This window comes from Capra hircus, chromosome 14, assembly GCF_001704415.2.
Source record: "Capra hircus breed San Clemente chromosome 14, ASM170441v1, whole genome shotgun sequence".
NCBI classification, from domain to species: domain Eukaryota; kingdom Metazoa; phylum Chordata; class Mammalia; order Artiodactyla; family Bovidae; genus Capra; species Capra hircus.
The window spans coordinates 37,072,145-37,087,675 of NC_030821.1; the positions used below are offsets into that span (position 1 = coordinate 37,072,145).

At 41.0% G+C, this 15,531-nt stretch overlaps 1 protein-coding gene across 1 annotated transcript in view; it reads left to right on the forward strand.

Annotated features, from left to right (window-relative positions):
- Positions 1 to 11,621, forward strand: part of MAL2 (mal, T-cell differentiation protein 2) — a 29,480-nt gene extending 17,859 nt beyond the window's left edge. The window contains 2 exon segments of the mRNA XM_018058377.1: positions 6,708 to 6,863; positions 9,500 to 11,621. Coding sequence (XP_017913866.1) covers positions 6,708 to 6,863; positions 9,500 to 9,571 — 228 coding nt within the window. The 3' untranslated portion in view covers positions 9,572 to 11,621.

The following is a 15,531-nucleotide window of genomic DNA, read 5'->3' on the forward strand; positions in this document are numbered from 1 at the left end:
AATCACTTAAAAAATTATTGCTTCCCCCCCTGATAATTGTTTAATGTCTGTCACCTGTATGCCATGCATGAGGGAAGCAGGAATGCATTTTGATAGAGAAATTATTTTCTAGAACTGTTCATTGTGGAATGTTATCTACAATATGTATAGCTTCTAGTTTTTACTGATATGAGATTTAATTAGCATTCATGACTGGTGTCTTCAGTATTTTTTCTAGTGTTGGTGTAAATGGTGAAATAAAAATATAATAAGTAATAACATATATTGGGGTTCCCAGGTGGTGCTAGTGGTAAAGAATCTGCCTGCCAATGCAGGAGATGCAGGTTCAATCCCTGAGTCAGGAAGATCCCCTGTAGGAAATTTCAATCCATTCCAGTGTTCCTGCCTGGAAAGTCCCATGGACAAAGGAGACTGGCAGGCTATAGTCCATGGGGTCACTCCAGGCAAGGGTGGAGGGAGATATGAGCACCTAGGACGTGCCTGATCCTTCCTAAGGCTCTCGAAATACTCTGGTGAACAAGGTAGGACTGGGAGCGGTTCTCAGAGACTTTGTTGGAGTGGACAGTAGCAGTGAGGAAATGATTATACAGCTGATGCAAGAATTGTGTCTGTACTCAGTTGCTCAGTCATGTCCAACTCTTTGGAGACCCCATAGACTGCAGCCTGCCAGGCTCCTCTGTCCATGAAATTTTCCTGGCTATAATACTGGAAAATGAAAGTCACTCAGCAATGTCCAACTCCTTGGGACCCTAGGGACTGTACAGTCCATGGACCTCTCCAGGCCAGAATACTGGAGTGGGAAGCCTTTCCCTTCTCCAAGGGATCTTCCCAACCCAGGGATCAAACCCTGGTCTCCTGCATTGCAGGAGGATTCTTTACCAGCTGAGCCACCAGGGAAGCCCAAGAATAGTGGAGTGGGTAGCCTATCCCTTCTCCAGGGGATCTTCCCAATCCAGGGATCAAACCTGCATCTCTTGCATTGGCAAGTGGATTCTTTACCACTGAGCCACCTGAAAGCCTGATGCAATAATTATAATTATGTTAATGGCCAAGAAGGGAATGTGAATAGCATATATATATATATATGTCATCTCCAGGCCACCGGGACGTGGATTCTAAGATGGATTTTGAAGTACAAGAGTTTTTTTGTGGGTGTTTTTTTTGTTTTGGGGGTTTTTTTGAGGGAAAGTAGAGGAGGCAACACCTTTAAAAGAAGGAAGCTGTAAGATAAAGCAAAGAAGTCTTAGAGTATGACAAAGTTCTTGCCAGCCTAGTGTGAAGCTTCAGAGCACAGCTTTCCCTTTCAGACTCTTGTGTTGGGTGAAAGTGGCCAGGTACAGTGTCCACGCTGCACCATCACTGGCTGTGAGCTATCAGAGAAGAACGTGGGCTTAGCCCAGTCTCAGCATAGATTCCAAATCCACTGAAGCCAAAGCTGTCAGCTGACTGTGGTCCTCACAGTGGAATGTCAGGTTATGTCTAGAGGGGACACCCATGCATCTTCTTGCACCCCGTGGATCCATTCCACCATATATGTGTGGGGCGTTGCTCCTCCAAGGTCCCAGTGTACCTCTCTTCCTGAAGCAGAACTTAAAGAGGCTACAGAGACAAACTGCAGCCCCTCTGACTGGAGCTGATCTCAGAGCCACAACTGGTCTCGGTCACCTCCCCGGGTCCGCTGACCATTTCAAACTCCTCTTGCTCAGCACTTCACATCTGCTGGTCTCTGCGGTTTACCTGGTGGTATAATCCAATCCCTTCCACCTGAAGGACTGTAAGCCGGCTGGAAACTATATCCTTTTCAGGCCAGTGTTGCTCCATCTTACTCACAGTTGGGCAAGAGGTTTCTAATAGGACCCCGAGTAGAGCACCCAAGTTCCACATAGACTCCTTCCTGCCCTCCTGGGTATCAGCAGCCACACCTTCTTTTTGTCAAGATGGTGACCCCTCCTCTCACCTTTGATCCCTGAGCACAAAGAACCAAAGCACACAGGTAGCAGTCATAGCTCACAGTCAGTGGGCTGCTTGCTGGATGCTCTAGCAAGAGTACATCCCCCGGGGTGGGACCTCTGATCATGCAGAATCCAGAGCCCGGGGTGGGACCTCTGGTCGTGCAGAGTCCAGAGTGCAGGGACAGCGGTTAAAAAGTCTTTCCCGAGGTCACTGGGTGTGACTATGGTAAGAGGAGAAACTCCTTCCACCCTTGGTTCCCACTCTTCCAATGGGGATACGACGCCATTTTGAAAACTCTTCTTCATTGTATCCTCTGCATCCTGACGTGTGGCCACACATCCTCACAGGGTGGTTCCTTCAGGCTGTGCCTTCAGCCCGCCATCCCAGCATGCTGCCAGGCCAGTGGCTCCTAGATGGTGCAGGATAGGAGACAGCTCAGGGTTGTGGGCCCATTCCCACTCATCCTCTGCTGAGAGGTTAATCCCTTGGTCAGATGTATTGAGTGGATGCTGATAGATGAGGCATATTCTGTAAGTCCTTGGACAGTGGTAGTGGCAGGGGTTCTGCAGAGAGGAAAAGCAAATCCATACTCACAGTCAGTGTCCATTTTGTGAGAATGAAACTTTATGCCTCTCAGGAAGCTGGGAACTGAGTTTCATCAGTTTGATACCAGGTGAGAAAAGCACCATGTCAGGGTCTCAGAATCAGTCTCTGTTGCTGGCACATCCAGCATTCAGAAAAGGCAAGAGGTGGGTCAGCTTTTCATACTGTTCATGGGGTTCTCAAGGAAAGAAGGCTAAAGTGGTTTTCCATTCCCTTCTCCAGTGGACCATGTTTTTTCAGAACTCTCTACTGTGACCCATCTGTCTTGGCCCTACATGGCATGGCTCATAGTTTCTTTGAGTTAGACAAGGCTGTGATCCTTGTGATCAGTTTGGGTAGTTTTCTGTGATTGTGGTTTTCATTCTCTCTGGCCTCTGATGTATATGGATAGGAGGCTTGTCAGCTTTGGCTGTTGGGAGTCCACACTATTGGGCCGTGACATAGACTCGCCTCCCCAGCCATGACCCCTCTGTTCATGTACCTATCATGCCAGGAAGGAGATCAGTGAGTTCAGTCGCTCAGTCATGTCCGACTCTTTGTGATCCCATGGACTGCAGCATGCTAGGGCTCCATCACCAACTCCTTGAACTTGTTCAAACTCATGTCCATCGAGTCGGTGATGCCATCCAACCATCTCATCCTCTGTCATCCCCTTCTCCTCCTGCCTTCAGTCTTCCCCAGCATCAGGGTCTTTTCTAAGGAGTCAGTTCTTCCCATCAGGTTGCCAGAGTATGGGAGTTTCAGCTTCAACATCAGTCCTTCCAAAGAATATTCAGGACTAATTTCCCTGAGGATTGACTGGTTTGATCTCCTTGCAGTCCAAGAGATTCTCAAGAGTCTTCTCCAACACCACAGTTCAAAAGCATCAATTCTTTGGCACTCAGCTTTCTTTATAGTCCAACTCTCACATCCATATGTGACTACTAGAAAAATCATAGCTTTGACTAGATGGACATTTGTTGGCTAAGTAATGTCTCTGCTTTTTAAATGGTTGCATCAACTGGCCAGGTCATCTTCCATGTAGATGCTTCTAGTGGGCATGACCACATAAAAGAAAGGTCACACTTCACATTTCATGCCTAATCCTATATGTCCGTCTCCCTGCTCCATACTTCCTTGTCTCTAAACTTTTATTTTCCAGGGCCCTGAGCAGCTTGCCAGACCTTTCCCTACTGCGGATGCGTCTCTGTGTGGGCACTTTGCTTTCTTAACAAAGTGTGTGACATGCTGCACCACTCAGAGTTCCATCCATTAGGAAAATGTTCCCTAACTGCTCTTTCACAGCCAGCTCTGAATGTGTCTCTAAAGCATGTGTAATACAGCTGCTGTCCCCATTCACCTTGCGACAGCCCATCACGCCATGAGAAACAAGCTCAGGTGTTTTTCTTCCCCTTCATCTGGACCCTGGGGATCTCCTCCCCCATGTGGCTATAGGCTTGGGCTGAGGAAGGAGGGCAGGACCATCCTGGTGGGTGACTTGGGGGCCTGGGCCACCTGCTCACACAACAGACTCAGGCCTACTAGCCCAGCTCAGCTTGAACTCTCATGTCCCCTTCCCACCTGAAGAAGCAGGTTGTGACTGTATGAGTTAGTGGCTTTGAGAGAACGCCATTCATAATGGGCAGTTCTGGATGCTTCATCTTTGTTGTCTCAAGATCAAGTGTTCCTTCCCTACAAGGGCCTAGGGGGACACCAGGAGATGCTTTTCCAAGATGTGTAATTCACATCTTGGAAATCAGGTGACATGCCTGATTCTATAACTCCAGGAGCTGACATAGTGATTTTCTCACCACTGTTGCCATGAGTTCCTCTTACATTTTAGGGTGCTTTCATGCTGAGTCACTTCAGTCGTGTCCAGCTCTTTGTGACCCTGTGGATTGTAGCCACCTAGGCTCCTCTGTCCATGGGATTCTCAAAGCAAGAATCCTGGAATGGGTTGCCATTTCCTTCTCCAGGGGATCTTCCCCATCCAGGGATTGGACCCACATCTCTTACGTCTCCTGCATTGGCAGACAGATTCTTTATCATTAGCGCCACCTGGGAAACCCATACTTTGTGGTACATGGGACCCTAAGGCTAATGTGAAGGATGGGATGGTATGACCCAAGCCAAATAGAGCTGAACGTGCAGGAAGTTTATTGGATGGTAACACCTGTGGAAGATGCAGGGGGAGGAAACAGCATTGGATCTGAAAGCCTTTGTCGCAACTCAGTTCTGATGCTCCTGTAAAGGAGTGTGTGTGCCATGTGCGCAGTTGTGTCTGACTGTTTGCAACCCCATGGACTGTAGCCTGCCAGGCTTCTCTGTTCAAGCGATTTTCCAGACAAGGATATTGGAGTGGGTTACCATGCCCTTCTCCAGGGGATCTTCCCGCCCCAGGGAATGAAGCTGTGTCTCCTGTGCCTCCTCCATTGCAGGTGGATTCTTTGCTTGCTGAGCCATCAGGGAAGCCCAAGGAGGGAGGAGGCAAAATTGGGCAGGAATGGAATGGTGGGGTGTGTGTGTGTGTGTGTGTGTGTGTGTGTGTGTGTGTGTGTGTGTGTGTGTAGAGGGCTGGAGGGTAGGTGTATGTGGTCGTTGGTTGTGGGAAGACTCAGTCAGAGAAATTGCCACGTGTAAAGAGTATCAATCTTGAGGTATAGAGTGATTCCTTGGGACCACAACGAGACCAGCATGGCTGATGTTCAAAGAGGAAAGACAGTGACATCAGATGAGGCTGGCAAAGACGGCAAAGACCGCATCATCCCAAGAGTTTCAGGCCGTGTCACCCAAATCTTCCCTTTCCTTTTGGGATGAGATGAGCCATTTCTGAGTCCCCTTTGGTAAATTAGATGAGTCTGAATGGTCTGAAACGTGTTTTTCTCTCAGTCTTTATCACTTCCTTAAGTAAGACCCAACTCTATTGCATTTTATCTCTCAAAGTAGCGACATTGGATTTTGACCTTCGTCAGTGAACGTTTATTGACTAACCGCATGTAAATGTTTAAGCATTTCTCCTATTAGATTAGACGTGTGGCTCGTGTATAACTTTTTTCTTAGATCTTTTGAAGGCATTGGTTGGTCAGTTTATAAATTAGAATGGTTAAGTAGAAAGCATTTTTAGCATTGTACCTTTGGTAATTCTCACTCCTAGTTAGTTAACTTTGTCCTTATTATTCTAGGGAGAATAAAAACAATTTCTCTGGACAGTTTTGCTTGCTGAATGGGCATTTACACAAAAGCCATGCAGTGTTCCTTTTTTTTTTTGGTACTATAGCTGTATCAGGAACAGATTGATAGAGAAGAAAGCAAATGGACTTTGGAATCAGACAGACTGGTGTAGGTTTGAGGTCTCCCTCCAAAGCTTTGTGGGGCTTTGGGAAAGTCATTTCATCACTTCACCAGAAAAAGAAGAAGAAGAAATTCCTTATTTGTTAAATGGAAATAATAAATGGTGATTGTAAGGGTGATTAATAATAAATGTGAAGTGCCTGCTATAGAAATTGTTAACAAAAATACACAGCAGTGTGTTGATGGTACACTGAGTCAGGTTAGACATGTGAATTTTAATAGTTATGTGTCACATTAATGCCAGTGACAGATAAAATAACTTAATAATTGTTGAGTTTTACATGAAAACCTCCTCTATTTTTTGTAGAAGTATTTATTTTGTTTTTTAAAATGTCTAGAGATATGGTATTGAATTTGGTGATTTCATAAATATTCTATATCTTTTGGTGTATGGAATGACAATCTAATGAATAAAAATAAAAACTGCTCACAAATAAAATACTTAATTATGAAATCTGTGTATATGTTATTATATATAGTTATATAATTATTCTAACAAGATATAATTTAAATGCTGTTTTACTTCAATTTTAAGGACAGGAATTCTGTGGTACCTTATCTAAACTGAATTATGTATTTTATAAAATTCAGTCTATCTGAAGGTTTGCCACTGTGCCAGTTACAACGAGTTGGTTGATTTTCCTTGGGATTCTAACAGCTTGACATTGCTAATGGAGCCAAAAGAAACGGCCAATGTGGTTAAAGACTGTTTGATTAAAAGTCCTGTTTTTCCTGAACCTAAACTTGGTTTGAAATAAGAAACTCTTGGAAAAGCTTATTCTCTTCACTGGCAGATGACTCTCTTTTCCATCCTCTTTCAGGACTTCGCTTACCATTTCACAGTCTTTGTCTTCTACTTTGGAGCCTTTTTGCTGGAGGCAGCCACCACGTCGCTGCACGACCTACGCTGCAATAGAACCATGACTGTGGAGCCACTCCTGAAGGATAACCAGTATAACATAAACGTGGCCGCCACAGTAAGTGTGGGATGAACACTGTTTACCCACGCTTCCCCTCCCCCATCAAGGTCTCTAAGAAACTCCTCTGGCAAACAATAGTGTTCTTTAATAATAGCCAGCAGCATTAAACATATAATAGCTGTTTATCTGTACAGTTAACCTTATGAGCCAAACCAAGTACTGTCATTACCCCAGTGCTGTGGATGATGAAACTGAAGCACCAGGAGGTTGACATTCATATAAGACCATACCTACATGAGTGCTAGTGGTTGGCCTTGCGCAACAAAGTCTACTTTGTGAAAAGAATTAGTTGTGCTTTCTACTCCGTGTAGCTTCAGACGTGGTCTTTGTCACAGACACAGATTTGTCCTTCCCTTTTTCTGCCTAAGTGACACTGCCTTAGTAAACTTCTCCATGCTTTAAGTTCTGCATTAATCCCCATTTTACCCATACACTCGGATAGAAGCAAATCTTTAGTTTCTGAGTTTTAATAACACTTAAGTGCATGAGCCATTCATTTGCAACATTCTGTTGAGTCCTTCACTTTTCATTTCAGTATACCTTAGAACAGCAGTCCATCTCCAGTCTTTCTGGCACCAGGGACTAGTTCTGTGGAAGACAGTTTTTTCACAGACCAGGGGTGCAGGGGAATGGTTCCAGGATGATTCAAGCACATTACATTTATTGTGCACTTTATTTCTATTATTTCTATTATTATCAGTTCCACCTCAGATCATCAGGCGTTAGATCCCAGAGGCTGGCGACCTCTGCCTTAGAGAGAGAACTCCTTTTCACTAGTAATAGATATCAAAAGTAGTCATTCATCCAGGGACCAGTCAGCACAGAGTGGTGAGTGAAATCCACTGAGCTGATGAGCTGACTCACAACAAGGGGAACCACCTTGCAGATCAGATCAACTGATGCACAAAAATGTAAGTGGACTCCTGGTCAAAACAGAAACTCCCTCCTGGCAGGTGATTACTTGACATAAAATAAAAAATGCACCAGGCTTTTTTTTAATGAGAATCATTTGAGATAGAACTTATCAGAAATTCTGTGCAAACATTAGAGCAGTATTATAAATAGAACTAAGGGAGCCACATGCATAAAGGCCCCCACAATTCAATGGGGATAATGTAAATTTCATCATCTGCCAGTACAAGGAAGACATGGAGGACAACTGTAACTACACGTGAGCAACTCAAAGTGCAGTAAGATTTACACTTTGAGATTTATGGTTTAAGAGTATCATTCCTCAAGAAATTTTGAAATATCCTGAAATTTTATAAATCATGTATGAAACATGATACAGAGTTTTCCAAATTTGACAAACCTGCACAGTTTGCATGTTACTACAAATACGTATAAAACTGAAAGAAACTTTTTTTTATCGAAACAAAAAACAAATTTTAATCAATCATCACAGAAGAAACAGTGGATTTTACCCAAGATTACAAAATCTCTCTCATGCTATTGTCTTCTGAAATAGTCTTGTGAAAGTATAGCAAAGAAAGTGGGTCCTTAGAAGTAAGATGTTATCAGGCAGATAGTAAAACAAAATTGTTGTTGTTTTAGATTTGGAATATTTGTGACATTTGTCAGCTTTTCAGAATTCGTGGTGATTGTGATCTCTTTTCATGTTCTAATTAAATATTCACATTTGTACTTTAAAATAAAGTGGTCATTCTCTTGCAACAGAAAAGAAATGCCTAGATCAGAGATGTAAGATATATATGTAAATGTATACCTGATTCACTTTGCCATGCGCTAGAAACTAATACAACGTTGGAAAGCAACTGTACACTAGTCAAGTTTTCTTAAAAAAGAGAGATGTATCTGAGAGACAACCAGCAGAAGAAGGGTGGGGAAAGTAGCAGCATGGTAATTACACTGTAAAAATGTTTCGTAGGTGGATCTGATATGCCTTCTCAGAGCTCTGGTTTCCTGCTAGAAGGACTCCTGTCCTACATCATAATGTTTTAACATATTTGATGGTTTGGGGAGTTCTCTATGGATTATAAACCCCAGAAGGGTGAGGACAATACCTGTTACTTGTTTATAGGTACCAAATGTACCGACGCACACATAGTTGATGCTAAAAACATCCTTTTTGAATACGAAGGACAGTAATTCAGAACTCATGCACACTTGAGAACTATCTCCTGAGAACTATCTCCCACGCCAACCTGATGATTCATTCCTGTGGGTTTTCTCTGTTTAGCTCTACAGTCACTTCCATTGTCACAGAAATAATCTGCTCCATCCTCGGGCCCCGAGAGCTGCACTCTGTGTGGCTGTGAGAGCACTGTGCAGATAGATATCTCATCATGAAGTTTTGAATATGCACCATATTAGGGGTCTCACCAGTGCCTAACAAGTGAGTCCAGTGTGAACAAAGGCTCAACCTAAGCTGTCCACAAATGATGTCCTATTATTAGGGGCTAGAATGTTTAAAAGAAGGGGTTAATGGTATGAGGAGATAAAATCGTCCAAAAAAAAGCTGAATCTAAATCATCTTAGTGATTTAGTTTTCTTACGTGTTGAAGTATCTTTAAGTAGGCTGATCAGTTTTCAAACAGTTGTTCCTTTGGACAAATGATTTCTTAAAGTCAGTGTTATAAATCTGATAAGAATTTTTGTTTCTTCTTTCTTAGATTTTTGCCTTTGTGACGACAGCTTGTTATGGTTGCAGTTTGGGTCTGGCTTTACGAAGATGGCGACCGTAACACTCCTTAAAGACTAACTGCTTGTGTGTTTCATTTGTGTACTTTTTATGTCTTGATCAATTTGGGTACCATTTTGTTCAGATATAACAATATCCCCAAAGTAATTTGTTTGGTATATAGAGAGAATCTAAGTATAAGTTTGGTTTATTTCATAGATGGAAATTTTATTATGATGTTAAACAGAGAAATGACCTTTAGTTTTACACTTATCTGTCTCTTTTTTTTTTCTCATTTTAAAGAAAATTTCCTTTTACATCCATAAAATACATAGACATCATTCATGAAAAAGGGGTATCTCTTGTATTTAGTTGCCAAATCACCTGAACCTTAATTTTAATAGGTAACTAAAACTATTTAAACACATTTAAAATAAGATTCCCACTGAACTCTGTGTTTTAGTGTAAAATGGAGATCAGCATTCTTTTTCTCTAAAGGTACTTGGCCTGTGGGCTACAGGCTATCGTTTGCTGACCTCTGGTTTAAAACCTTGGTTATGGGTTTTGTGTTTTATTGAGCTGATCCTCAAAGGTCTAAAGTGAATTCGACAAGCCACATAATATTTAGTCTCATTCAATAATCACGTTGCCTTTGGGTTAATGATCAAACATTTACCCTTGAAGCAGCTATAGCATCTCAAGCTAATTCAAGTAGAGTCATGAGTACAAGAAAAAGTAATTTATGAAGTGAACCCTAGTGGCTTAATCCACCTAAGTGTTTTCCTAACAACTGAGCAAAATGTTTACCTGGCATTCTTAAAACGAGAGCCCCAGAGACCCCTAAGCCACTCCTGAAATGGGTATATAGTGCCTGATGTTTTACTTTGGGTTTATTTATGCTTCAAATAGCAGCTGTTTGTCCTGTGCATGAATAGATGAGTATTTTTATGTGGATATCTGAGGCTTTACCCAGTAGAGCTCTCCAAAGGGTAAACTTTTTACTTCTAATTCTTTCACATGACTCTAAGTTAACTTCAAACAGAACATGAGATGTAACTTAAAGTTGTAGATTCTCATCTAGAGAATAGTCCTATGTTGTTTTGCACTGGTGAGAAATACATAGAATCAGTTTTCAAGCAACAGTGGTCACAAAAGCTATCTCTGGCTGAATAGCACAGAAAAGTATTTTAGCCCACCTCGGAGACCCTGGTCATGGCAAAGTGCCAAAATGGCTTGAGAACAAGTTAGAGTTAGGCCCCAGCTCACACCACCTGTCCAAATGAGATACTTATCTCTTGCCCAAGAGGGCTACCTCTGGAAAAAGAGGGCTTTTGATTATTTTATACTTTTAGCCCTTTGTATTTTGGTTGAATCATCCCCTACAAGTGCCATGTATAAGTTGAGCAATTGGATTTCATGGAACATGGAACAATCCTGAATAAGCAGCATAATCAATGCTCACTGATCAAATGCTGTTTATGTAATAATCCCTTAGGAAGAAGAATCTTATTAGGGTTTGGTTTATGATGTAACTGTAAAGATAAAAGGTATATTTAATATGTGGCAAGAGGAAACCAGTCTTATGACTTTATCATAGCATTTCTATAAAAATCCAACTTCCTTGGTTTTTCCAGTTCCATACCACACACTTAAACCTGTATTATAAATGGTCTATTGCAAAGTCATAAATGTGCCATAAGGATATATCATCGATTCCGGCTGGAATTGTTAAAAGTCTGCTAGATTTAGTCGTGAGATTATATTTTTATTTCCATGGTATAACAGGTCCATGCTGCTTGGTGGCATTAAATTAAATGATTTCATGAAACTGCCTTGGTGGCACTTTTATAAATGGATTGCTTCTCGATCATAAAGAACCAAGCCTAGAAGTCATTTAACTGTGAATATTTAGAATTGTAGATTAATCATGATCTAGATTTGGGAGTTGACTGGCAAAGCACTGAACAAAAATTATAGCATTTGAGTATTTCTTTGTATACCTTAGCTGTAAAAATGAGAAAGTGTTGGTTGGTCTTAAAATCTGGTAACTCCATGATGAAAATAAATTTATTTTATAAGTGTTATGACTCTAATAAAGTATTCATTTGATAATCTTTGGGGGTCATCTATTTTTTATACAATTCACTTTGAAATTCAGTTAAAGATTTGATATAAACTTGACAGATTTGGAGTTTCTAGACTCATAATATATCTGAGTTCTGCTTTAAACATTTCTATGTAAAAGACAGTCTTTGCCAGCAAGTCTTTTTTATTTTTTTGGTGAAGATTTAAGAGGTAGCTCTTTGGAAGTATTATAAGTGAAGTGAAGTGAACTTGCTCAGTTGTGTCGAGCTCTTTGAGACCCTGTGGACTGCAGCCTACCAGTCTCCTCCATCCATGGGATTTTCCAAGCAAGAGTACTTAGAGTGGGTTGCCATTTCCTTCTCCAGGGGATCTTCCCGACCCAGGGATCTAACCCAGGTCTCCTGCATTGTAGGCAGACACTTTATGTCTGAGCCACTAGGGAAGTATTATAAAGGAAGCTTAAATTATACTGCATTTTATTTTAAAAGCATTTATATAGGCTTAATATATCCCAGGCAGTGTTCTGAACATTTTTTTTCAAATATTAACTAATTTAATCTTCGTTGTAACAACTCTGTGGAGTAGATATTATTGTCACATTTCAAAAACAAGGGAGCCAAAACACAGACTGTAAGAAACACTGAGGGTCATGTACCTATCAAGTGGGAAAGCTGGCATTGTAAACCTCAGTCTGGCTGCAAAGTCCAGGTTCGTCATGGTTGTTGATCCCTTAGTCCTCCCAGATTTTACAAATTTTGTATAACCAAAAATGTGACTCTTTCCCCTCAGATTCATATGGTCATATGTTCTAATACCCAGTATATCAAAATGTCGGAGAAGGCAATGGCACCCCTCTGCAGTACTCTTGCCTGGAAAATCCCATGGACGGAGGAGCCTGGTGGGCTGCAGTCCCTGGGGTCTCTGCAAGTCGGACACTACTGAGCGGCTTCGCTTTCACTTTCCACTTTCATGCATTGGAGAAGGAAATGGCAACCCATTCCAGTGTTCTTACCTGGAGAATCCCAGGGACGAGGGAGCCTGATGGGCTGCCGTCTATGGGGTCACACAGAGTGGGACACGACTGAAACAACTTAGCAGCAGTAGCCGCAGCCTTTCAAAGATTTTAGAAGAATGCTTAACACACAAAACTGCTTATGATAGATGTTACCTTCTAGAACTTTTGTTTTGTTTTGTCACAACCAAGGGCTGACGAGTTTAGCTGTAAGAACTTAGACCATATTTGCATAATGGGGAAAAAGTGAAGCAACTGTGGTCTGCAAAGTTATCCAGACTGCCTGAATGTTGCTCTGGTCCATTCATTCTGGTTCTGGACTAGGGGCTTCAGTCACTCCATTGCCTTACATCAATTTAGCCCTCATTCATCAAGTCCTAAATTGACCTGGCTTTTTGATCACCCCTGGAACTGACATTAGAAAGGTTTTCTAGTCTGAGATACACCATTCAGCCTTTACCCATGAAGTATTAATATACACCTCTGCATATGCCAGAATCTGAAATTCTAAGTCATCCATGGAAGAGTCTATCCTCAACATCATGCTTCAAGTTTGTCACCAAGTGATCCAGCTTTTCAGGTGGTATTCATGGGAGAAGGGTCCAGGGTTTTGGAGACAGGTGATTATCTTTAGAATATATGTATATAGGATTTTGAAAGTTCAGCTTTTTCGAGTGAGCATGTATTGGGCTGTACCCTGAGAAACAGGTAAATAAAAGTTCCTCTCTCCGGAGCCTTCTTTTGTCGAGCCTTCCATGCCCGCTTTGGCACCCTCTTTGGGTCTCAAGTCAGTTGTTACCTTTGCAGGCCCTCCCTGAGAACTGTGTTTAAGCTTGAATCTCACACCAGCACTCTTGTTCTTTCCTGCATTTTCTGCATGGCACTTATGATATAGATTTTCAATATATAGCACATATTTTGTTTATTTTGTTTGTCCTCTTCTCCACTGGAGTGTAAGGCTTATGGAGAGGAATATTTTTGTTTAGAGCTTTATCTCTGGTACCTAGAATAGAGCATAGCAAAGAGCAGGTACTTGGTAGTTATATACTGAGTTAGAGAATGAATATTAATGACAATAACTTACTCTTGTATTCTATCAATAAGTTCCATAAAAATTGATCTTACCAGCACTTGAAAATTTCTGGTATGCTTTTCACCTAGTTCTGGATGTATTTCGGGTGAAGCCTAACCTTACAGGTCGTCTACTAATTAAATGTGTGTATATTACCAAAATGTTGTATAATTAGTCTTCTATAGCAGAGAAACCGTACTAATAATTTAGCATTTCATATAAACTCAGATTTTTATTGAAACATTTTAATTACTAAAGATATAACTGTACTTAGATAATCCTGAAAGCATCATGAGAACTAAGAATTAATTGTTAAAAAGACTGTCATTTTTCTATAAATGATTGGAGTGGAGGGCTCTGGCTAGTAGTTTTGGCCAGAAATTATGAGAGTTACTGTTGTAAATCTAACAAGAGGTGGAGGTATCTATAATGTGGCATTTTGATTTTTCATGTCTCCCAACTCCAAGCTTTATCCTTGGGTATGTATTTATGAGAGGTAGTCTAGATGAAGGATGTTGTTGAATTCCCTGTATTCAGTTTAATGTGGCATCCTAAGTAGGCCTGATATCCTGAGTCAAGGTACAGTTTAGCTGACACAATGGTGTTCTGATGAATCAGTATCCTGGGCCGCGTTGCCCTTTTATGAAATTCTACTTGCTATTGAATTTTAAGTATGCCATCTTGCTGAATACGCTGCATTTTTGTATGGAAATCTTTTAAAGCGGAGTAAACTTACTTATTTACATACATAAGTATATAAAGTATTTAACAGAAATTGAATAAAGATTTGATACTTTAAGGCTGATTAACAGTTGTCTCAGTTTTTGAACATACATACCCTATTTAGCATATAAAATGTATGAACTAGTGTCAACCTAGTTTAAGTATTAGTAAAGCATTAAAAATTTTTTTTTTTTGGCTGCCTTGTGACTTCTGAGATCTTAGTTCCCTGACCAGAGATCAAACACTGGCCCTCAGCAGTGAAAACACAGAGTCCTAATCCTGGACCCCCAGAAAATTCCCAAAGCATTTTAATTTTAAATTTTAAAAAATAGTTAAAATATTATCTTTTGTTTGACAGAAGTGTTAATGTCTTATTTAGACACATATTTTGGTAAGAGAAGATGTCTATTTTAGGGTCTGGTGGCCATTGACTTTAACAATACCTTGGCTTTGGATTCCTGGTGAGATGATAGCTCCTCCATTTCTTTTGAGTGAAAAAGTTGTCCAAATCTCAGAAATCAACTCTTGGCCAAACAAACTTTTAAGAACAAATAAAGTCTCAGCACATGGATGTATTAGGCTTCTTTCCAATGTAAGATGAGTAAGAGTTGCCTCAGTTTTTTGTTTTTGTTTTTTCTGATATATAGTTATACTTTCAGCATGGATTATGCATGCATCTTAAGTTGCTTCAGTTGTATCGGACTCTGTGACCACATGGACTGTAGCCTGCCAGGCTCTTCTGTCCAGGAGATTCTCCAGGCAAGAATACTGGAGTGGATAGCCATTCCCTTCTCCAGGGGATCTTCCCAACCCAGGGATCAAACCCACATCTCTCTTGTTTCCTGTATTGCAAGCAGAAGTTGAGCCAGGGAAGCCCTCAGTGTGAATTAGGAAAATATAATTAGGAAAATATAATTTTCATATAAAATGTATGGTTTCATGGATATTATTCAGCATGAAACGAAATAAACGTTTAAATAGGAAATAATATTCCATTAAGAGCTGTATGATTTGAGGTGAGTCCATTTATCCAAGCCTATATCCTCATCTGTCAGTGGTGAGCATAGTTACAAACCTGTGGCAGTAGGTCCTTGGGAAACAAGAACCCAAGGTAGAGTTAAAAGTTCAAGCA